Consider the following 24,461-nt stretch of genomic DNA (forward strand, 5'->3'; position numbering starts at 1 on the left):
GACCTGGTAGCAAAAGAACTAAAAGATTTAAACATCAAAACACGTAGGGGGAAATTTAAATACAATAAAGAACAACAAGATTACAATACCTTATGGTTGAAACTTAAAGAAAACAATAAAATTGTTATTCGTGCCTTGGACAAAGGTGGGAATATTGTGTTAATGTCTACTCTAAGGAAGCTTACAAACAACTTAATGACAGATCATATTACATCAAATACAGTGGATCTGAACTGAAAGCCATGTATGTAACCTACAACAACAAACTCTCAACATGGAAATCCAATAGTCTTATTTCAGGAAAAGAATATAAATTCCTAAAAAACAACCATCCAATGGTACCTACAATTTACTTTTTACCTAAGCTGCATAAGGACCCTGAAAACCCACCTGGCAGACCTATAATATCAGCTAGAAATTGTTGTCTAGAACATACATCACAATACATAGATTTTTTTCCCCAGGATTTGGTCAAAGCTTTACCCTCATATGTGAGAGATACCAGCGAATTTTTGAGAAAAATCATGAACCTCGAATGGAAGAATAACTATCATTCCATTGCACTTGACATTGTTTCATTATACACAAGTATACAACACAACGATGGTCTGAGAGCACTGGATTTTTTCGTGCATAAACCTTTTGGTATCACTATAAGACAATGTTACTGGAAATGATCAAATTTTGTTTGGAAAACAATGTATCTATGTTTAATAACATGCTCTATAGACAAACAAGAGGTGTTGCGATGGGGGCCAGCTTCTCTCCCAGCTATGCATGTTTACACATGGGCTGGTGGGAGGAGCTGGTCCTCGTGACGGAACACCGCGAGAAGGTAAACTCCCATGTCAAATTATGGCTGCGTTTTATTGATGATTTGTTTATAGTTTGGGATGGCAGTAAGGAGGAGTCCCAGGAATTTATACAAGCTATTAATGTGAATGATTTGAATTTAAGTTTCACTGCAGATATCAACAATTCCACAGTGAATTTTTTAGACACACAGGTGTATGTAGAAGAAAATCAAATAATCACTAAACTATATCGTAAGAAAACTGCGGGAAACTCCACACTACACGCAAGTAGTTCCCATGTGAGACATCTAATAACTAGCATCCCTTACGGTGAAATGCTTCGACTGAGGCGTATTCACAGCAAGGAAAGTGACCTCATACTAGCTCAGAATGAAAGCAAATTGAGATTCAAAGGAAGAGGTTACTCAGAACAAATCATTGATACTGCAATTAACAAATCTATGCGCAGAAGTAGAGATGAGTTACTTATGGAGAGGAATTCAAATACTGAAAAGGCACACGAGGGAGCATTAACACACATTGTTGACACAACAGATGAATTCAGGATTATAATACAACATAGTCAGCAATACAAGAAGATTGAATCTATAATAAATCGCAACTGGCCTATGGTCCTTAGTGACCCAATGATTGGCTCCAAGCTACCCAAAAGACCATCCATAACTTACAGCAGAAGCCACTCTATGAGGGATGACTTAGTCAAAACGAGTCCGGAAATCATTGAAACTACAAGTTGGCTACAAACTCACACTGGTTTTTTTAAATGTAAAACATGTAAAGCATGCCTACAGGGAGAAAACAAAACATGTTATACCACTCCCTTTAGTGAGAAAAAACATAAAATATCTAAGTTGCTTACATGTAAAACTGAGTTCGCAATTTATGTATTATCATGCCCGTGCAACCTGCACTATGTAGGAAGCACAAAGCTTCAAGTACACAAGCGTATTTTACAACACGTAAGGGGAATAAACAACCAGGACAATACATATCCGGTGGCTCGACACTTTAAAGCGAAGCACGGTTCAAGGAGTAGTGAGCTCAGGTACTATGTTATTGATTCTATTCCAGCCAGTATAAGAGGTGGCGACAGGGAACATAGATTACGCCAGTTGGAAATAAGATACATTCTGGATCTCCATACAAAACATCCATCAGGTTTAAATGTAACAGAAGATCTCTTTACATGTCTATAGACTCTCCAGAATTTGTTGATTTACTGACAATTGAATTTACAGTTTTAGAATATAATGAATTTATAAGATTTTAGGAATTTTAGGTGTATTTATTGATTATTTATTGACGTTTTAGTGGTCCTTTTATACATATTTATTTATTTATTATGTATTTAAATATCTAAGCAGAATTGTATCTATTTTGGATTATATTTATGTTGCTTATAAGATATTCTATTATACATGGAAATTATTTATTTATTTATGTGGACAGGGACTAGGGAACGTTATTACTATGGTCTATACAGCCCACACTCTATTCATCTAAATTATTATATATTCTTTTTTTCATAAAAAATATATACGTTCAAAGAATACATAGGACAAAATATATATTTATAAAACTGTAAATGATTCATTCAGACAAGGAGTTATAGGGACATAATAAGACAAAAAAGTAAACATTGGGTATTCTGGTATTTAAACTGTTAAAATCTCTGTTGTGATGCATACAATTAAATCAGGCGTTGAATGCAACCCATTATAATATGCGGGATTGCCATTTACGTAAATGAGAATGTCAAAGGAGCAGACAAAGTAAGAAATTTAAGAAAAAGTACAAAAGATAAAACAGAAAAAATACAACAAACAAATTACTGGGGCTCCAGTGATGGTCTTAAGATATAGGCACTTTAAGCCGATGATTTTATCTAAATTTACACAAATTTTGGTGATCTGTGGTACCTTAAATGAGTATACAAAAAAATATGAAATTGGCCCTATGAACATTATTATTATTATATATTTTTTAATTCGCCCTTTCTCACACTTGGTATTTGCACTTTATAAATTTAAGGTATTTGCATAAATGATTAGGCATAACTAGATATACACAAGCAGAGTTCTGGCCCTTCTAATTGAATCTGAAATAGTTTTATTGACAATATTATCCTTTTAAAACATTTTAAAGATTGATTGAGAAACATGTATAAATTTATTTATTTGTATTGTACTTGTATTGACAGTTTATAAGAACTCGTGATATTGCAGCTTGTAGTCTTTTTTCTATGCAATCTGTTGTTTACAACACATGTGCCAATCATTTTGCTTGTTAGAATGCACAATATAAACCAATAGGGAGATACCATACTGTGTCATGTGATCAAGGCCCAGGGTCAGGCTGAAACGCGTCATGGCGGCATTTTGCACATTTAAATAAAGGATTTTGCACCAAATTTTGGTCCGTATCCGTTGTCCATGAAGAGGCAGTAGCGGAGTTCTTGGAATATATATATATATTTTCACAGAAAAAACCATAGGTTTCAGGCACGTTATAGTTAGGAATTAGCATTTAAAAACCTCAGAAATTCACTGAAAAAAACATAGGTTTCAGGGGTGTTATAGTTAGCTGGACTTTTCACTTGTACAAAACCATTGAAATTCCCCCGTTATAGTTAGTTCAGCTAACTATAACTCGCGCGCCCGCAATGCACTGCTGATGACGTCACATATTACATCGCTCATGCGACATGGTCAGTGACATCACTCATGATATCACTGATGACATCTCAAATTACATCACTGATGACATCACTGATGACATCATCCAGTGCATGTGTGTTTTTCTGAAAATTAAATATGTTTTATATATGTATATCTCAAGGTCGATGGAAGAATAAATGGGTATATAGGTGTCTAAATGGATGATTTGTTTTTGAAAAATTGATTGTTTGACTGATTAAGTGTATCATAGTGAATACATGGCTTAGTGAGTAATGTTTAAATATGTAAATATCTGTATCAGTCTCTCACTTTGTGTAGAAGTGGCTGCATGGGTTGGTGAGTAGCTACATGGGTGTCTATATAGGTTATTAGTTGGTTTTTTGAGTATCAGTCTGAGTGTCTGCATGGTTCGGTGGGGGTATTACGTAGTGCATAGGTGCATGAATGAGTGACTCACTGTTTGTATGTGTTGAAGACAGCATGTGTGCAGGACTGTATGGGTGGATGAGTGTGTGTATGGGTGTGTTAGTGAGTGAATGACTGTCTCAATAGTGTCTTTATCAGTAACTACATATGTTTTAAACTAGTATATGTGACTATTGGTGTATATAAGTGAGTATATGTGAGAGTGAGAGATTGAAAGAGTTCCTGTATGAATAAGTATGTGTTTCTATAAGTGATTGTTTAAAAGACTAAGTATGAGTAAGTGTCCGTAGAAGTAAGTGTGGTGGTGTGTGTATTACTGTATATGCAAGTAAATGTATGTTTGATTCTTTATTAGCATGAGTGACTATGTGTGTGAGTAACTCTATGGATGAGTGGCATTGTGTAACAGGATGTATAGGTGTATGAGTACATATGATGAGTGAGTACATGTATGAGTGACTGTATAGGACTGTTGGTGAATGAGTGGATGTGTATGTGGATCTTAGAATTACTGAAGAGGTTGTTGTAACTGGTATTGGTATGTCCATTGTTTTGAAAATTTTAGTCTCTATTTTTGAATGTGTGTATCAAAGGTTATATTAGGGTGAGAGGAGGTCTGCCACTCTATCACAAGGATGATGTCATCAGTGATATCATCAGTGATTTAATTTGAGATGTCATCAGTGATGTCATGAGTGATGTCACTGACCATGTCATGAGTGATGTAATATGTGACGTCATCAGCAGTGCATTGCAGGCGCGCGAGTTATAGTTAGCTGAACTAACTATAACGGGGGAATTTCAATTGTTTTGTACAAGTGAAAAGTCCAGCTAACTATAACACCCCTGAAACCTATGTTTTTTTCAGTGAATTTCTGAGGTTTTTAAATGCTAATTCCTAACTATAACGTGCCTGAAAGCTATGTTTTTTTCTGTGAATTTCAAAGGTTTTTTAAATGCTAATTTCTAACTATGCGTACAGAGATAGGACATGTGAAGAAAGAAGAAAAAATGCACAGAAAGAAAAAAAAGAAGTGCAGAAAGAAGCAACAGAAGTCCTCAAAGACGAAGAAAAGTGCAGGAAGAAGGATAACGTGCAGAAAGAACAAAAAGAAGAGCAGAAAGAAGCCTTGTTGCAAAATCATCCTGTACCCTCAACTTTTTCAGACGGATACTGGTGGTAACTGAGTCTGACTAACCAGTCCTAGAGCCTGTGCTATGTTAAAAGACACTTAGAATACAGTGAAAACACCTACATACACTAGGGAACATTATGCGTTGGGGTCCCCCTGTGATTAGCATGACCTCCTAAGTAAGCCCCTAGTATATAATAGGGCAGGGGGATTAAAACTACCTCTTAAAACAGGCCACAGGGCGTTTTTGCACACGTTAACTCAGACCCATCCCCTCCCTTCACCACTGTGTAAACACGCCCTGTGTCCGTTTTTAGTTGGGAGATTAAGTTCATTTGAATCCTGAGGGTCCCTAGGGTCCAACTAGCCCACTAGGTACCTCCAGTAAGTGCCACAGAGCTGCCTTGCAGAGAGATGTAAAAAGTGGCACGGCCTGGACCACCTCTCTGCAATGCAGCTCAGTGGCGCTTACTGGAAGCACTTGGTGGGCTAGTTAGCCCCCAGGGTCCCTCAGTATTGAAGGGAAATTATATCCCCAATTTAAATTGTGCCATAGTGCGTGTTTGCACACGTGATCTCAGGCCCCGTCCCCTCCCTTCACCACTGTGTAAATGCACCCTGTGGCTGTTCTAAATTGAGAGATTAAGTCCCCTTGAATCCTAAGGGTCCCTAGGGTCAAACTAGACGACTAGGTACCTCCAGTAAGTGCCACAGAGCTGCGTTGCAGAGAAGTGTAAAATGGGGCTTGGCCTCAGAACACCTGTCTGCAGCGCAGCTCCCTAGCGCATACTGGAGAGGCCTGTTGGGCTAGTTGGCCCTCAGGGACCCTCAGTATTGAAGAGGAATTAATTCCCCAACTTACAACTCGCATGGGGACGCGTTTGCAGAGTGCTGCAAGGAGGGGGCGTGGCCTCCGGCACGATGCCAGTCTTTTATTTATTTTAATTTTTTAAGAAGGGGGGCTGTGTGGTTCCCCTTCTTATTCTAATTTATTGGCCCTGATGACCCCATCCCCCAGGGCCTGTCTCCTAATTATATTTTTTTGACCCCAATCCCCAGGGCCGGCCACTGTTTTTTATTATTTTTTAAAAATATATATTTATAGACACACCTAGGACATGCTGGACAAACCGTACGTACCTATCACCATGACGATTTACGTGATATTCATTAAAACGCGACTATGCATACAATGAATCCACGTGGAATGTATTTACACCACTAGTGAAGCTCTGACATGTCTGATGCCCTACCGTGCCTAATCCCGGTAGACACCCTTGTCGTTTATTTATACAAACATGGGTAGCTATTGACGGGCACATTTAATACACATGCACACCAAGCCATTCAAAGGGGATTCGACAAAAATTCAACCAAAACTATACAAGAAACCCCCCTCACGGTTAATAAAACACACATCCACTGCCGGATGTGTAATACTTTTTATTTTACTCTCTGGAAAGGGGACGAACATCACTTGAGAGTCACAGCGCGCTCCTGGCAGAGCCCAATGCTGTGTTACACCCACCATTGCCTGCTGAGTGCCACACACCTCTGTGTTGTATTCCACTAGCTAGTGCATATGCTATGACACTCTCTAGCCCATGTGCACTGTAACACCATCCCGTGAATATGTCATGCCACACTTGTCTTTGCACGGGTTATATTGCCCCATCTAACGTGCCTTCCCTGATGCCTATGTTATAACGCACAGTGCTATGCCATACATATTACAATCTGGGATCCATATCTTTGTCACAGTGCATATGCAACGTTACACTCCCCAGCACATATTTTATATTACAACTTTAGAGACTAGTTAGGTTACACAACACTGCCCTGTGCATATTACACTCCAAGGCGCATATTGCATAGCACGCGCTATTGCCTGTGCTATCTCGCGCTCTCCAATGAATCTGTCATTGCACACAATGTATTGCATATTATATTTCACGCCCGGTTCATCTTATATCACACTTTTTGGTGCATAGTTTATACCATACACTATATCTAGTTTTCATTTTCAATCGTGCTCTCAGGACTATGTTCTATATAACACTGTGTTCACCTACCCTTTTCACGGGCATTACATTTTGCGATAGGGGGTGGAGGGTCAGGGGGTGTTTCTGCCAAGTGAGCCCGGAGTCACAGTCACAAACGTCCTCTTCTTCCTGAATAAAAGTGAGATTATGCTGCATACTTGTTCATATTTTAAATAGTTCGCACAGACACATGTTTTAAAAACAATAAAGTTCCTAATACCCGCCTTCTCTGAACAGTTAGCTTGCTGCCCCATCCCCCTCCTCCCTATCCTCTGTTGTGTGAATCCATGGACTAGCCTCCTCCCTTCTGCCATGCATGGTCTGATGTGCTGCCACTGCCCTCAATTTAGTATGATGTACCCGTCCACTCCTCCTGCCCTCCATTGCCCAATTCTATGCCCCATCATTGACCTCCTGCTTAAACTCTGTGCTTAGCTTGCTGCCCCTATTCTCCTTCCCCCTGCCCTCTGATGTCTTTGTGCATGCCCCTGCTCCATCCTTTTTGCCCACCATGTTCCATGGACCTGCCACTCCTATCTACTCTGAGTGTTCTGTTGAGCTGCCACTCCCCTCCCACCTGCCTAGCATTGTCAGATGACTGTAACCTGTCCCTGCCACCTCCACCCTGCCTGTCCACATGCCATGCCCCTATCCCCTTCCTCCTGTCCTACATGGTCCATAGTACTGCCACACCCTTCTGCCCTCCGTGGTCTGTTGTGCTGCAACTGCTCTTCCTGCCTGCCCCGTGCGGTCTGTTGTGAGGCCCCTTCCCCTGAACTTTCTTGTATGTGCACAGGTCCTGACCCTCCCTTCTATCCTCCATCGTCCTTTGTGCATGCCCCTGCACCCTCCTTCTTGCCCATCATAGCAATTGTGCTGCCACTAACCCTCCCACTTGCCATGCATGGTCTTCTGTGCTGCCATGGCCCCTCCCACCTTCCCTGTGTGGTCAGTTAGCTGCCCCTGACCCCCTCCCACCTTCCCTCCATGGTCTGTGTGTATGCCATCACAGTCTCACTGTTGCTCTACATGGTGTGTCTTGCTTCTAGTGCCCATCCTGCCTGACCTCCATGGCTATCTTGCTGCTCCTGCCCTGCCCCCTTGCCCCCAGCCCTCTGTTTACATGTGCAGACCCCTACTTCCTCCCTCCTGGCTTGTCTTTTCCATTGTAATGCCCCTGATCCGTCCCTCCTGCCCTTTATAGTCTGTTATGCTGCAGCTTTCTCTCCTGTCTGTCCATTATGGTCAGCTAGCTACCATTGCCTCTTGCCCCTCTGTTCTCTGTTGTCCATGTGCATGGTTTTGTCCCCTCCCTCTTGCTTTCTATGGATTGTTGTGCTGCACTCCCGTCCCGCATGCCCTGTGTGGTGTATTGTGCTGCTGCAAACCCTGATGCCTGCCCTGCAGGGTCAGTTTGGTGCACCTCTCCATGTCCCTCCTGTCCTCTGTTATCCAAGTCCATGTCCCTACCCCATTTCCTTCCATGATCCAATGTACCATACTTGCGAACATTTTGAACTTGGTAAGAGGGAGATTTTGAAAAAAAACTGGGGTATTGATTTTACCCTTTGAGTTACATTGAAAAAGAGGAGATTGTAGACAGGAGACAGATCAAATAAAGCCCATTTGAGCTTAAAAACATTGGACGTTTCCTGGCTGAATCGGGTCTGTTGGCATGTATTGTTGTACTACCATTGCCTCTTCCTTCTGCCCACAATGGTCTATTACATTGCCACAGCCTCTCTTGCAAGTCCTGTATTGTTGGTTTGTTGCCCCTGCCCCCCTTTCCACTGCCCTCATAGTCTGTTGTGCTGCCACGGCCCTTTCTGCCTGCTCAGTGTGGTTAAATTGTTGCCTTTGCACCCTCCTACTGCCTTCAATTTTCAGAGTCTGTGCCCCTGGCCTCTGCCTCTCAACAGTATCCTAATGAGCAACTAGATTGCTAACATTCTATATTTATTACAATAGTGTGGAACGCCTGACGTCATCTTGATGTAATCAAAACTGTAATACCTAGAGCATTTACTTTAGAAATTACATATATGAGAGGCTCTTATTGGCATCAAAATTATGGTTAGTGCTCTAAAAGACTAAAATAAGGACATATTTTCTGAGTTTTCAAATAGCGACAAAACACTTTTAAATTATTTGTTATCTTTATGTTTTTTTATCCAGTTGACCACTTGATTAAATGTTGCACTTAGGGGAGAGGATGTGGTGTTACTTCCAGAACTGCAGACTTTGCAACTGGGGAACCAGGTTGGAGTTTCTGCTTCAGCTCGACATTCTGTGATTCTGGTCAAATCACTTAGTCTCCCCATGTCTACAACCAAAATGAATTTGTTCTTGTGTGATGTAACCAATGCTCATGTAAAGCACTCCAATACCTGACAAGTCTGCACTATATAACACTGCAAAAACACAAAATAATAAGTGTTTTGCACACTTCTGTCATTGGGCTATATTTGGGCTACATCTGGGTGATTTTGGGCTACATTTGTGCTCTTTTGTCTCCGGTGGCCATCTTGGGAGATTTATTTGTTATGAAGTTTCCTAATTTCCTCATGTACTGCAGTCTCCTCAGTAGGAAATGCTTTCAGTTTTTTACATTGATTCCATCATGAAGGTATTCAGATATGTCACACATTTGCCATAAATTCTGAAGGTTGGCACTCTAGTTGCTCATTAGATCACTGTAGTAAAACTACTGTTCACCATGGAAGTCTACTCCTGGTATTAAAAGTGCATGTTTCAGTCTGCATGTCAGAATCTTTTAATGAAATAGAAGAGGATTTGAGAAGTCACTCAAAATGTGCCCTCATTTTCTATCTTCAGCATTAATCATAATTTCTATGGCAAAATGAACCCCCTCATGGTGTTCCTTTTTCAATTAAATGTTTTAAGTGTTACCAGTTTATTCCAATCAAGATGGCTTCAGGTGTGCCATTCTTTTGTCATAATGAAGACAGTAAGCGCTCTAGTTGTTTTCAAGAACACTCTGGGACATTCTGTCATTGGGCTATACTTGGGCTACATCTGGGTGATATTTGGGCTACATTTGGGCTCTTTTGTCTCTGGTGGCCATCTTGGGAGACTTATTTGTTATGAAGTTTACTAATTTCCTCATTTACTGCAGTCTACTCAGTAGGAAATACTTTCAGTTTTTTACTTTGATTCCATCAAGAAGGCATTCGGATGTGTCACACATTTGCCATAAATTCAGAATGTTAGCACTCTTTTTGCTCATTAGATCACTGTAGTAAAGCTACAGCTCACCAGGGAAAACTGCTGCTGGTATTGAAAGTGCATGTTTCAGTCTGCATGTCAGAATTTTTTAATGAAATAGAAGAGGATTTGAAAAGTCACTCAAAATGTGCCCTAATTTTTCTTTCTGCAGCACTAATCATACTTTTTATGGAGAAATGAACCCCCTCATTTTGTTCCTTTTTAAATTAAATGTTTTAAGAGTCACCACTTTAATCCAAGCAAGATGGCTTCAGGTGTGCCATGCGTTTATCATAAGTAGGACTGTTAGTGCTCTAGTTGTTCTTTGGAACACTCTGGGAAGCTGCAGTAGAACACAAAGGAATCAACTGACAGTCTCTGCCCTTGTTGGATGTACATGTTTTACTGAGAATGTCAGACTTCATTCTCACATGACTGAGAAAGATAATGTGAATTTACAGAAAATAAGCTCTCAGTTTAGCTTATAGATCACCTTCTAAACCTCTGTGGGAAAATCATGAGAAAATATTTTTCTCTCAATCATGATATCCCAGCAGAAGGCTTTTTCACATGGTGAAATCACCTTAGGACATACCACAATTCCTAAAATGAGTATGGTATCATCAACAAATGATTTATAATGTAACTAAAGTCTTAAAACCTTCTATTAACTGCAATGCTTTTTAATGAGGTGCTATCATGTATATTGGTCCCAAGATGGCTGCCAACACTTCTTGGATGAAGAGCTGACAGCCAATCAGATCTCAGGATGAGATGTGTGGTTAGGCTCCGCCCACATATATATATGATTTTACTTTTGATTTTCTCAGGAACTACTGAACAGATTGACACCAGACCTCAAAAGGCACTTCCCTGACCTGAGGACTACCTCTCTGCCAAATTTCAAGTAATTCTGTTCAGCCGTTCGGGCTGTACCTTGGACTAAAGGTCCCTATGGAAAATTGCATGGGGAAAATGTGTTTTGGGACCCCCCTTTTTTCTCGGCCCCCGCTTGACAAATCACCCCGAGACTTTCAGGGTACGAGCGGAGCGGAGCGCCGCACCTATTTTGAAAATATCACGAGGATTCGTCAACCGGCGTCAAAGTTATTCCAAATAGAATGTTGCGGATTTCCTATGGAAACACGGTCCTAACTATAACTATCTACTGGCGACCGCCAGTAGATAATATATATATAAATATATATATATATAATAATAATAATTATAATATAATAATCATCGTGAGCAAGGTATCAGGAATACCGAAACGCGTAGATCAGCTCTTGCCTGTACCCCATGCAGTGAAGATATAAAGAAAATAAAGCGCATAAAAGGTTGTTAAGAGTGCATCCCGTTTTTCTTTCCGGCTGGAGGGATTTCTTGTGGATTTGAAGCGGTGTGGTTCAACCGCAGGGATCAGCACCCACGAGGAGCGCTGCAATCACCCGGTAACTGGGAACCAGTGGAGTGTATATATATATTACCTACTGGCGGTCGCCAGTAGGTAGTTATAGTTAGGACCCCTTTTCCATAGGAAATCCGCAACATTCTATTTTGAATAACTTTGGCGCCGGTCGATGAATCCTCGCGAATTTCTCAAAATAGGTGGGGCGCTACGCTCCGCTCCTACCCTGAAAGTCTCGGGGGGATTCGTCAAGCGGGGGCTGAGATAAAAGGGGGGTCCCAAAACGCGTTTTTCCCATGCATTTTTCCATAGGACCTTTAGACAGAGCTACAGCCCGAACGGCTGAACAGAATTACTAGAAATTTGGCAGAGAGGTAGTCCCTATGTCAAGGAAGTGCCTTTTGTAGGTTTGGTGTAAATCTGTTCAGTAGATTCTGAGAAAATAGCCTTTAAATCAATATATATATCTGAGCCCGCTTACGGTACGCTTACAGTACGCTTACCGTACGCGTACGGTGGCGTGCGCGAGCGCGATTCTGATTGGCTCTTAGTTCTTAGTAAACATTCGAATCGGCCGAAACCAGGAAGCGGCGTCCGCCATTTTGTCTCTCGCACTGAGTGTTATTTATCAAACATGATGCCCAAAAACATGTTACGGGGCTGTTTTGACAACTCCCTCCCACATACTCATGTTGAGGGAGTCCCCAAACATCCCCCAAGAGCAAAAACGGTTTTATTTTTTTTTCGGCAATTTCGGCGAGTACGCTTACCGTACGCTTATCGTAAGCGTACGGTAAAAAATAGAAATAAAAAAAACACTATCCACACTTACCCCACCCCCTGTGCTTTTGGTGGCCGCAGGCTACCAAATGTACAGGGCTTATTACATCAGTAAAAAAACTATATTTTGGCAACATGAAATTATAAAATCGAAATTAAAAAAACACTATCCACATTGACCCCACCCCCTGTGCTTTTGGTGGCCGAAGGCCACCAAATGTACAGGGCTTATTAAAGTTGATAAAAACCGTGCACGGAACGCACTGCGTTAAGTGGGCGCGCACGCCTCGAATGGCGTAAAGTAACTTAGCATTTAAAAAACCGTACAAATTCACTGAAAAAACCATAGGTTTCACACACGTTATAGTTAGGAATTAGCATTTAAAAAACCTTGCAAATTCACTGAAAAAACCATAGGTTTCACACATGTTATAGTTAGCGGAAATTTTACTGATAAAAAACCAATGAAATTGCCCCGTTATAGTTAGTGCTGGCAACTATAACTCACGCGACCGCAATCTTCTGCTGATGAAATATGTGTCTTTATAAAAAAAAATATTTGTAATATATGTATAGCTAAAAATGTATGGAAGAAGACATGGGCAAATAAGTGTCTAAATACAGTATTAGCATCAGCAGAGGATTGCGGTCGCGTGAGTTATAGTTGCCAGCACTAACTATAACGGGGCAATTTCATTGGTTTTTTATCAGTAAAATTTCCGCTAACTATAACATGTGTGAAACCTATGGTTTTTTCAGTGAATATATATATATACATGTATATATATATATATTATCTACTGGCGGTCGCCAGTAGATAGTTATAGTTAGGACCGTGTTTCCATAGAAAATCCGCAACATTCTATTTGGAATAACTTTGGCGCCGGTTGACGAATTCTCGCAAAATTTTCAAAATAAATGGGGCGCTCCGCTCCGCTCCTACCCTGAAAGTCTCGGGGGGATTCGTCATGCGGGGGCTGAGAAAAAAGGGGGGTCCCAAAACGCGTTTTCCCCATGCAATTTTCCATAGGGACCTTTAGTCCAAGGTACAGCCCGAACGGCTGAACAGAATTACTTGAAATTTGGCAGATAGGTAGTCCTCATGTCAGCGATGTGCCTTTTGCAGGTCTGGTGTCAATCTGTTCAGTAGTTCCTGAGAAAATCAAAAGTAAAATCATATATATATGTGGGCGGAGCCTAACCACACATCTCATCCTGAGATCTGATTGGCTGTCAGCACTTCATCCAAGAAGTGTTGGTGCTGCAGATCGGAACATACAAATTCTCCCTACTTCCACGGACAGAGTAATTCCACAGTCACACGCACACACACTCATCATACGCTAGGGCCCATCACACTAATATTCGTACTATTACTCTATCCACACTGGATATACGAGAGAACTCCTAAACCAACCTGCATCTAAACTGAGGTCAATGTGACCAAATTGATCAGTCTTGAGTCATGATTTAAACAATAAGAACATACTAAAATTCAATAAATGACAAAGAAATAACCACCCGACACTGTAATTCAAACAATGGTTATTTTTATCTAAATTAGTTCAAATGAAAATTCAATCAATAGCAAAATCATTATTCTCATAATTACCTATTCTAGCTAAGTGTCATTTAGGTCAGGACAGGTCTCTCAGTAAAGTCTCCCGAGTCGCCGTCCTCTCAATCAGCGTCGATCCTCTCGAGCATAAGTTCGGGAAGAAGTGGCCTTAGACCCTCTCTAGTCTAACAATATTTATAGGGAAACGAACAAATTAAAAGTTACAAACAAACTATGAACGTCCGTTGAGCCGTTGAGCAGAGCGAGCAGGAAAGGATGTTGACTCGCAACATTTAGAAAAACCTCCGCTCTCGAAAAATCACAAAAATAAAAACACGGAAGAAGGAAGCTCAACTAAAAAATGAAACATCCATGAATGCTTTTCCTCGGAACCATAGTGAAGCCACCGCAAGTTTATCAAAGTTCATTGTGGCTTTCTTTCTTTTCCAAGGATAACTGGTGACATCTGGCATCTAGCCCAGAGCTGCTGTCCTCACGGAAACTTTCAATACAGACAGAGGCCGGGGTCAGGTGGTTTCCAACCATATTCAGCGAGGCCTCTCCTCGTATTTCAGCAACTCAAATGCAGGCTGTAAATATCGGCCATCTTTTACTAGGCCAGAATGGACAATCTTAATTAAAAGAAACACAAAACAACGTTACTACATCGTAATGACTATACAGTGTTAATACCCATTAATACCCTTATGTGTATGTAATTAACTAGCCATCTGCGACATAAAGAAGCATTAAAGCACATTATTTTAAAGCGTAAACACGAAACAAAAAGCACTTTAGCAACACTTATTTTATTAATTTGCTCACCAACTTAGTTCACGTTTTAATAAGGCAACATAAATGCAATCCCGCGTGTGTAATTCTTTCATTAGTAAGGTTGATTAGTCAGAAACTTTAACAAAATTAATAATTAATAATTAATTATCAGTAATTTTAATTATCACATAAAAACATATACTGGAGTTTAAATCTCAATAAATTTTCAATAGAAAACCTTGCTCCAGCAATCCCCCCTTTGGTGATATATATCACCACAAAAACCAACCCAAAAAAAAAATTGGTCCCCATTTTTAGGAGAAATTGAAATGTCTTTCATAAACAACATTAAACACCGGACTCTCTTTCATCATCCCTCTTTGAATCCAGGTACACACTCTCCCTAAATTCTTCTAATTCTATTTCTTGTGGGTCTCTCTTTGACCTCTTTTGTTTCTTAACAGAATTTTCTCTCATAATTTTCTTTTTCCCTCCCCTGTTTTTACAACACAAACACCCCAATCTAAGTATCAATAAAGCAACAATCACACATGTTAAAGGAAACAATATTCTACCAAATATGGTACTACCTATTTTAGCTATAAAGTTTTTAACAGCAATCATCTTATTAGCCATTTTAGTCCAAATACTTTCAGCTTCTAGTGGTACTAATTCTTCATGTAAATCAGTAATATTTTTGATATAGATCTTTAGATCTCTGCTTTCGTCAGGAATGTAAGTGCAAAAATGTTGAACCTTCAGCATTCCACAGACTCCACCCTCTTTGGCCAATAGAATATCAAGGGCAAGTCGATTTTGCATAGACATGGCGCGTAAGGCAACCATCTCCGTATTTACCAAAAGAAACCCTCCAGCGGTACTTGTCGATAAGCGATCCACCACTGTTGACAGCTTCCGAATCCCATATGCATTCAATGAAATTCCCACTGCTGGAATCAAAGCTCCAAAAATATCTCCTACAATTTCTGACCAAGTTTCTCTCTTAAAGCGTGTTAGTAAATTAATGTGTTCTTCATCTTCTATCTTATCTATATGAAAAATCTTTGGAAAGACCAGGCCAACATAACACGTGCCATACCAATGGTCAGGCAACCTGTAATAAGCCTTATTCCCACAAATATAATACACTCCTGGGAAAACTGTATCTTCTCCACCTTTAAAACCCCATCCTGTTGCAATAAAGTATGTATCATGACACTCACTAGTCCCAACAAAGTAATTATCATATTGGGATTTCCTTCTAGTAATACAAAGTTTACCCTTCTGTGGTGCATCTAAAGCCAAAGTTGGACTGGCCCCATTCTTCAACTCCTTTCCCATCTCAAAGTCCCACACTGTCTCACTCATCTTATATTCTCCTGCCTTTTCATGCATGCTCACTCTCCTTTTCTCTACCATATCCAGAAAAGCTTTTTCTTCTTCTTTCAAACTACAAGTTAAATTGTTTCTAAAAATGTAATCTAATGTTAATTCTTCTGTCTCTATAAAAATCTCACCAAAAATGTTAGCTTCTTTTGCAGGGTTCAGCTTCTTATTCATAGGTAATTGCCCAAAAATGTTATCTTTGTTAGACATCTCATAATCTATTTTCCCTAACAAATAAAAAACACTACTTAGCACACTACATGAAATCCCATACGTAGCTGGAAGATGATGATAAGTAACACCTTCTGAAACGGATGCAGGCAATTGCATACAGACGTAGCAATCCCTTACTTCCATTGTCTTTACGTATTCGTACAACAACTTTGAAAAAACATTGCTAGAAAAATCATTAATCGATCTATCTTTATGTATGTAAATGTTACTAATTCTAGTTGGCACTACTTTCTGTGAACTCTTCCCTATATTAGTCATATTCCCAGTATGTATTCCAAAAGTTTCTATTGTAACCCTAAAAGTAACTAATAAAGCTAGTACACCCAATAATAGCATTAATAATCCTGTACAGCAGCAGCACATTCTACACCATCTTTTCAGGAAGGCACATCTACTTTGGTTATTTTCTGTGTTAGCCATTTTACTACTTTGGCAGTGTCTTTTGACTTAGCCTCTATCACTCATCTACTGAAACTCTAGAACACTAGAATTTCTTCTTTTCACTTTTCTCCAAGTGACTCCTTTAGTTCACTCAATTTGGATTTTCATCACTCTTTACTTCTTCTTCAGTAACGTCAAATTGTATCAGTTCTTCAATATCCTGAGCACCTGACTCTTCTCCAATGTCAGTCAAGATAACTTTCAGGACTCCGACAGTTTTCTCCTCCTCAACCACTTCTCGTAAGGTCCCCTCTGGATTTCCTTGACTTTCTGCCTCTCTTCTTCAGACAGTGCCACATACGTCCATTCCGGTGACCTATACTTCTGGTTAGGTTTTCTAATTCTCTTGATCTCCTCTGGTTCTTTAGATTCTTTTTGTTTTTCACCTTTTGCCTGATTCTGACTCGACACCTCGTTCACCTGTTCAGCTTTCGATGAACTAGAACTTGCTCGTGTCAGTCTGTACCTCAGCCTCTTTATCTTGTTAGGCCAAAGATCTCCTCTTACACTCCTTTTCGGTCTCACTTCTTTATTATTTCTTTCTCCGATCCAAGTTCTCTTTCTCAGAACTCGACCCTCTGATTTTCCATTCTCACTCTCATCCGATTCTGTCTCCTTTGCCTCTTGTTCATCAACAACTTTCTTTTGCTCCACAGACTTCTTCTTCTCCACCAATTGAGATTTCCCTACTACTGTCCCTCCTCGGGTCTCCGACACACAATCTTCTTGCTGTCTACTTGTCCCTTCACCTAGCTTATCAGGAATGTTCCCTACACCTCCTCGGGGGTCTTCCGCAATCTGTCCCTCTCTATCTTCTTCTGACCCTACTTCTTCAGAAATAATCTCAGGTGGATCTTCAACCTCTTCATCTGATTCAGGTGTAGTCTCTGTGGAATTGCTCTTTTCTTTCCTTTTTGCTCCTTTATTTTCTCCACTGCTTGTTGGAACAGCTTCAGGCACTCTTACAGAATCTGAACTCTCCCCTGAAGCTCTCAATGTTTCTCTTGAAGCTTCTCTTGGTAAGAAAAAAGAATCACCTGACTCTCTTTCCAACTCTTCCCCCCTTTCAGGATTCTTTTTCCTTCTCACTGTTTCAGTGTCCGGATCATCACTGGAATCTGACTCTTCAAAATACTCTTTCCCAGTCCCATCTTTTAGATTTGGAACCCTCAGAGTATGACTCGCATGAACCCAGTTCTTCACACCAGCACACTTTACTGCAGTTGTCGTAGTCAGAATGACTTGTCTTGGCCTTCCCCACCTTGGAACCAAGCAATTTCTTCTTCTGTGCACCTTTATCCTCACCCAGTCTCCTGGACTCAGATCATGAGCTTGCTTCTTTTCAAGTGTGGTGGCATCTCCTCCAACCTGGTGAAACACAGAATGAACTTTGTCAGCCAGGCCTTTACAGTAATCCAAAATCATGTCATCAGTTATTGTCATCAATTTGTAGACAGGCACGAATGCATCTCTCATTGCTCGTCCCATCAATATTTCATGTGAACTCAACCCTGTAGTTCTATCTGGAGTAGACCTAATAGTCATTAGCACTAGAGGCAACACATCAGGCCATTTCATTCCAGTGGCTAAACACATCTTACCAATTCTGTTTTTGATTGTGCCATTCATCTGTTCTACAACACCAGAAGCCTCTGGCCTGTATGCACAATGTAGCGTCTGCTGTATGCTCAATGCTTCACAAATCAAACCCATGAGCTCATTGTAGAAGTGTCCCCCTCTGTCTGACTCAATTGTCACTGGGAACCCGTACCTAGGAATCAACTCTCTTAACAGCAACTTTGCCACTGTTATTCCATCATTTCTCCTAGTCGGATAAGCTTCTACCCATCTTGAGAACAAACAGACTACCACTAGAACATACCTCAATCTATTGACCTTAGGCATTTCAATGAAATCTATGTGCATTCTGGTAAAAGGACCTCCTTCTCTGCCTATTGTTCCTAGGCTCACCACTGTCTTTTTTCCAGTATTGAACTGCTGACAAATCAAACATCTCTGACTGATGCTTTCTGCAATCAGCCTGAACTTTGCATTGTACCAGGTTTGTTTAAAGGACCTAATCATAGCGTCCCTCCCCAGATGTCCCTGGCCATGATACATTCTTGCCATTGTTGATAACATCGAGTTAGGCATGACTGGTCTCCCATCTCTATAGATCCAAACATGATCTTTCTCTCTTGGAGCACAACCTGCCTTAATCCAATCCCTCATTTCCTCATCTCCTGCTTCATCCTGCAACTGTTTCACCTCATCCCATGTTTCCAGGACATTAGTAAACATCACAGAACAAAAAGACATTTCCCTTTCTCGTCCCTTGTTAATCGAATGATCATTCTTGGCACAACACTGTGCTATGTCATTCGCAAAACGATTACCAAGAGTAACAAAATCATCTCCTTGTCCATGAGCAGCACATTTCACAACTGCTAGTTCTTTAGGCAGCTGTATCGCCTCGAGCAACTTTCCAATCACCTCAGCATTCTTTATTGGAGTCCCACTCGACGTCAAGAAACCTCTCTGAAGCCAAAGTTGGCCAAAATCATGAACCACTCCAAATCCATACTGACTATCAGTCATCACAGTCACTCTCAAATTCTTCCCAATCTTGCAAGCTTTCGTCAATGCCACCAATTCAGCCACTTGAGCAGACCTTACTCCTTTTAAAGACAAAGCTTCCATGACCTCTGAAACCTTGCACACCGCATATGCTGCACTCAGCACACCATCATCAGTTCTCAGACAGGATCCATCCACAAACAACACATGATCACTCTCAGGTAGTGGCAGATCTCTTATGTCTGGTCTCGGTTTTGTGCAGTAATCAAGCACATCCAAGCAATCATGATCAACATCATCTCTCACACTCACATTTTCAGCATCGGGCAAGAGTGTCGCTGGATTCACATTCACACATCTCTCAAGAGTCACATTTGATGCTCCCAGAATGATTTTCTCATATTTAGTCAGCCGACTATGTGACATATATTGAGTCCTGCTTCTTGTCAAAAGAATCGCTACATCATGAGGTACGAATACCCGCACAGGATATCCCATTATTATACCCTCACTTTGTTACAAGCTTCTGCATGTAGCAGCTACCACTTTCAGGCAACCTGGCAAACCCACAGCTACTGGGTCAAGTGTTGATGAGAAATACGCAATTGGCCTTCTCAGTTGTCCATGTTTCTGAATTAACACTGAAAGTGCACATCCATTTCTCTCACTACAGTACAACTCAAACTCCTTCTCATAGTCTGGCATTCCCAAAGCAGGAGCTTCACACATTCTGCTCTTCAACTCTTCAAATGCTGCCATTTGTTCTGCATTCAGTTCCAATGGGTCTTTCACTTCACGTTTGGTCAATTTAATCAATGGCTTTGCTATCAGGGAGAAATTACTTATCCACTGACGACAATAACCCACCATTCCCAGAAACATCCTCACTTCTCTCTGGGTCATTGGAGCTCTCATTCCTCTGATAATTTTGATCCTGTCATTGGTCACTTTTCTCAGACCCTTTTCAATACTGTGTCCAAGATAATGTACTTCTTTCTTGCAAAACTGCAATTTGGCTGGAGATACCTTTAACCCTCCATCTGCCAGATGATTCAGTAAAGCTATGGTATCTACTTCACAAGCTTCACGTGTCTTTGATGCCACAAGTAGGTCATCAATATACTGTACTAGTACTGAACTCTCAGGCATGATCAAACTTTCCAAAGACTTCTTCAACAACTGATTGAATATTGATGGACTCTCTGTATACCCCTGTGGGATACGGCACCATGCCAAAATACGCTGTCCAAACCGAAATGCAAAAATCGGCTGGCTGTCATGATGCAATGGAATTGAAAAGAAAGCATAACACAAATCAATCACCGTGTACCACTCAGCATCATGAGGAGTCTGATACAAAATCACTGACGGATTTGGCACAATAGGACAACATGCTACCACAATTTTGTTAACCTTTCTCAAATCTTGTACAATCCTGAATTTCCCATTAGGTTTCTTTAGCCCCATTATCGGTGAAATACATGGGCTACTCAGTAACTCTCTCAAAACACCCTGTTGAATCATTTTGTCAATTATAGCGGTTATTCCCTCAATTATCTCTGGTGTCAATCTGTATTGTGGGATATTAGGGTAAGTGATTCCCTCTTTCACTGAAATCTTGACTGGATCTACATTATTCATCAATCCCACATCTTCTCCAGTAAAATCCCAAACCACTGTTTTTACTGTATTCCTCAACTCCTGAGGCAAGTCATCTGGATTAAATACAGCATATGTCCCAACAATCTCACTTTCTCTATTATCTAGAGTCATCCTGTACAAGACATCCTCATCTTGTGTCTCAAAAGCTATTCCATCCGGAGTACAGACAATTGTGCAATTCATCTTACACAATAAGTCCCTACCTAACAAGTTCACTGGACTAGTGTCAGAGACTACAAATCTGTGCATGTCTGAAAATGTCCCTATTCTTACCCTTACTGGTTCGGTAAGACGAGTTTTAATCTGTGTATTAGCTACACCAACCACTTGGATTGCTTCGTCCGAGAGAGGAAGATTTCTTATATCTGCTGACCTGACAGTTGATCTTGTCGCTCCTGTGTCTACCAAAAAAGTAACACTCTCCCCATTTATTTTCCCATCTACAAATGGTCCTGCCTGGTCTATTTCTAGAGTTGCATCAAGTATGCACTCTTCCTCCTCTCTTCGGCACCGTCAGTAGTCCCCTTCAGACTCACTCCCCTCATTCTTTAACCAGTACTGTTGTACCGGGTTTGAACGTCTCGGTTTGTTTACCTGCTCATCATTGTAGAATCCTGAGTCCTGGTTATACTTCTGAGACCCTCTATTCTGCGGCAAGGGCGGTTTTGGCTCTTGACTCTGCTGTCTGACAACCTTCTGCTGTTGCTGCTGATGATTACACCCCTCGTTCTGCACCTGTTGATTCAATGATTTATTCTCATTACTCACTAATGGTGGATTGGTACACTCGGATCTCCAATGCCCCAATTGTCCACAGTTGTGACATGGAAACTTCTTCTTGGCCTCTTCCAAATTCCCCTTTCCTTTTCCTGCACCATATCTGGGCCTATTTCCTGGATTATTTGCTTGTTCCACCAACTGTGCTTCTTGTCTTTCAGCAACTTTCACCTGTGTCCACATTGCTTTCTCTTTCAGCTTTCTTTGTTTTGCCTCAATCTCATCACTGAAGTACTTCGCATGTCTCAAGATTTCATCAATCTTTTTACTCTGCCAATCAACTGTGTGCTCTCGAATCCTTTCACTGATTTCAGGTCTCAAGCCATATACAAATCTGTATACAAAATGACTCAAATCCTTATCACCCAGGTGTTCATCTCCACTGCACTGTTTAAAAGCCAGTATCAGCCTTTCATAAAAAGCATGAACTGATTATTTTGCTTCCTGATGTGTCCGATCTATTTTAACCCAGTCTGTCTCTTTAGGGGGTACCTTATTCTTCAAAAACACAATAACCTGCTCGTACTTCTTCATCACCTCTGGGTCTGGTGCTCCTGTTTTCTGATCTCTTGGATACTCCTTAGCAGGCCAATCTACAACTATTTTGCACTCGGCCCACAAGTCTACTGGAACAATTATATCAAACAGACTATTCAGGTCAATCCACAGTACGTTTGACAATTTCACAAACCTGTCTACCTGCCTATACCACTCGACGGGCTTTTCTCTCAATCGAGGGAAATCATTCGTAAATGACAAAATATCCTGTCTAGTCCATGGGGCATGTACATATCCTCCTCCAGGAATCTCTCTCATAGGATAAGCATCCACTGTTTTTTTCTTTTCTCTCATGGGAAACGCTGAATAAGTCCTGTCCACTGAATCTTCCCTTTTCTTGTACCACCTATCCTTCCATTTTTCCACATCATCCCATTTTCGCAATAAGGAAATCATTTCCTTAATCTGCCCTGTTCTGCCAATATCATTTAGATTCTCAATGTCCATGTCGGAGAAATCCACCCTGTAAGGCTTCTGCAAAGCTTTCACCTTATCAATATCAACTCCCATTTCACTTGCTATTCCTCTCAACCTATCATGTGTACTCTTAGCCCTCCAGGTAATACTCTTGCACATGAATAACAACTCTCCATCATGATGATTTTTCAACATCTCTGTAGGAATTGTTCCTGCTATGAGTTCCTCCAGTTCTATGCCAAACCTGGCTACATCCACTGCCTGTGAATCTTTATCCTTCTTTTGGAGAACTTTCAACCAATCATTCAAATCCTCAGCTGTTATTTCTGTAGATCTTTTCACTGTAGTCACTCGTTCTGCCATCCTCTGTGGTTCTAAAATTGATCTTTCTAAACAACCAGTATTTAATCCTGAATTAGGCTGTACATCTGACTCTCCACCACATGTGTCATGTCTCAGCTGTCTCAAATTATTTTCTTCCATCCTCATTCCTGACTCCCCCCAAGAATTAACCAAACCATTTCCTACATATGGAACTGTCAAACCATTTTCACCCATTCTTTGTTTATCAAAAATAGGCATAACCGGACCAATGGTTACAGGTACTGTAACAGCTTCTAGATTCTTCGTTAATTCCCTGATCTTTTCTGTCAACTCAGATGTTGTTCTTGCTAACTCTCTTGTTTTCTCATCCCCGATTGCACTCTCTCTCTCTCTCGCTCTCTCTCTCTCTCTCTTTCCGTGAAAGAGCTACCACTTTTCAAATCAGGTGTCACAACTTCTGTTTTAATGATCTGCAAAGTATCTCTTATTGGAGTAGCAACTGGTGTTCTCACTTCTGGTTCTGGTCTATATGGAGGTGGTCTTTTGTAAATCATGTCATCCATGACTTCATCCTCATAATCATTAGCCCCATACCTCCTTAATTCTGCATCAGGTACCTTTTCCGCACCTTTCCTCCCTCCCTTCTGCTTCCTCAACAGTTCTCATAGGATATAATCCCTCTGACATACTAGCATCTCGCCATCTTCTCATTCGATCATGATGAGTTTCACGATCATATTTCCTCCCAAAAATATTCCTATAATTGCCTCCACTCCTCTGCTTTTCTCGCTCATGCACCTCATCTTCCCATTCCACCAACGCCTCGAACTGTGTCGGCCTTGGTCTAGGCTCTAGACACATCATCTTTTCCCGTAAATTTCTCAACACGGCCAGATTAAATGAACCATGTTCCGGGAACGCTAAAACACCATCCTCCTTAGTGTACTTAGCCCAATTATAACCAAATACAGGTATGATACCCATATTTCGCAACCATGAAGGATGCAGGAGTTCTTGTCGGAGGTAGCAATTCACCTTCTCTAGTTGTTATGTTCTTATCCTTGTCGAACCACCTTTTAATTTTACCGAACAAGGATTTCTTTTTCTTTTCCTCCGGTTGATAATACATTTTCGCGTTTACTACAACCCTCTAGTCCTTTCCGCAACTGTACGATCTTTTATCCAATAACAGCGCGACTTACACCAACGCACCAATCCTGGAGCGTCTACGTCACCCTGTACTCCT

The 24,461-nt window shown here is 40.8% G+C and overlaps 1 protein-coding gene across 3 annotated transcripts in view; it reads right to left on the reverse strand.

Moving 5' to 3' along the window:
• The window catches only part of LOC146798089 (cytochrome P450 2G1-like), a 698,777-nt gene that overhangs the window by 574,539 nt on the left and 99,777 nt on the right, over positions 1-24,461 (reverse strand). For 2 of the 3 annotated variants that reach the window (XM_085625310.1, XM_085625308.1), the window contains exon 2: positions 14,067-18,268. The exons of the other annotated variant lie outside the window; for it this stretch is intronic. In XM_085625310.1, coding sequence (XP_085481436.1) covers positions 17,102-18,268 — 1,167 coding nt within the window. In that variant the 3' untranslated portion in view covers positions 14,067-17,101. Of the gene's footprint in view, positions 1-14,066; positions 18,269-24,461 lie in introns of those variants that run through there. 3 annotated transcript variants of the gene reach the window in all.

Source organism: Triturus cristatus, chromosome 9, assembly GCF_964204655.1.
Source record: "Triturus cristatus chromosome 9, aTriCri1.1, whole genome shotgun sequence".
Lineage (NCBI taxonomy): Eukaryota > Metazoa > Chordata > Amphibia > Caudata > Salamandridae > Triturus > Triturus cristatus.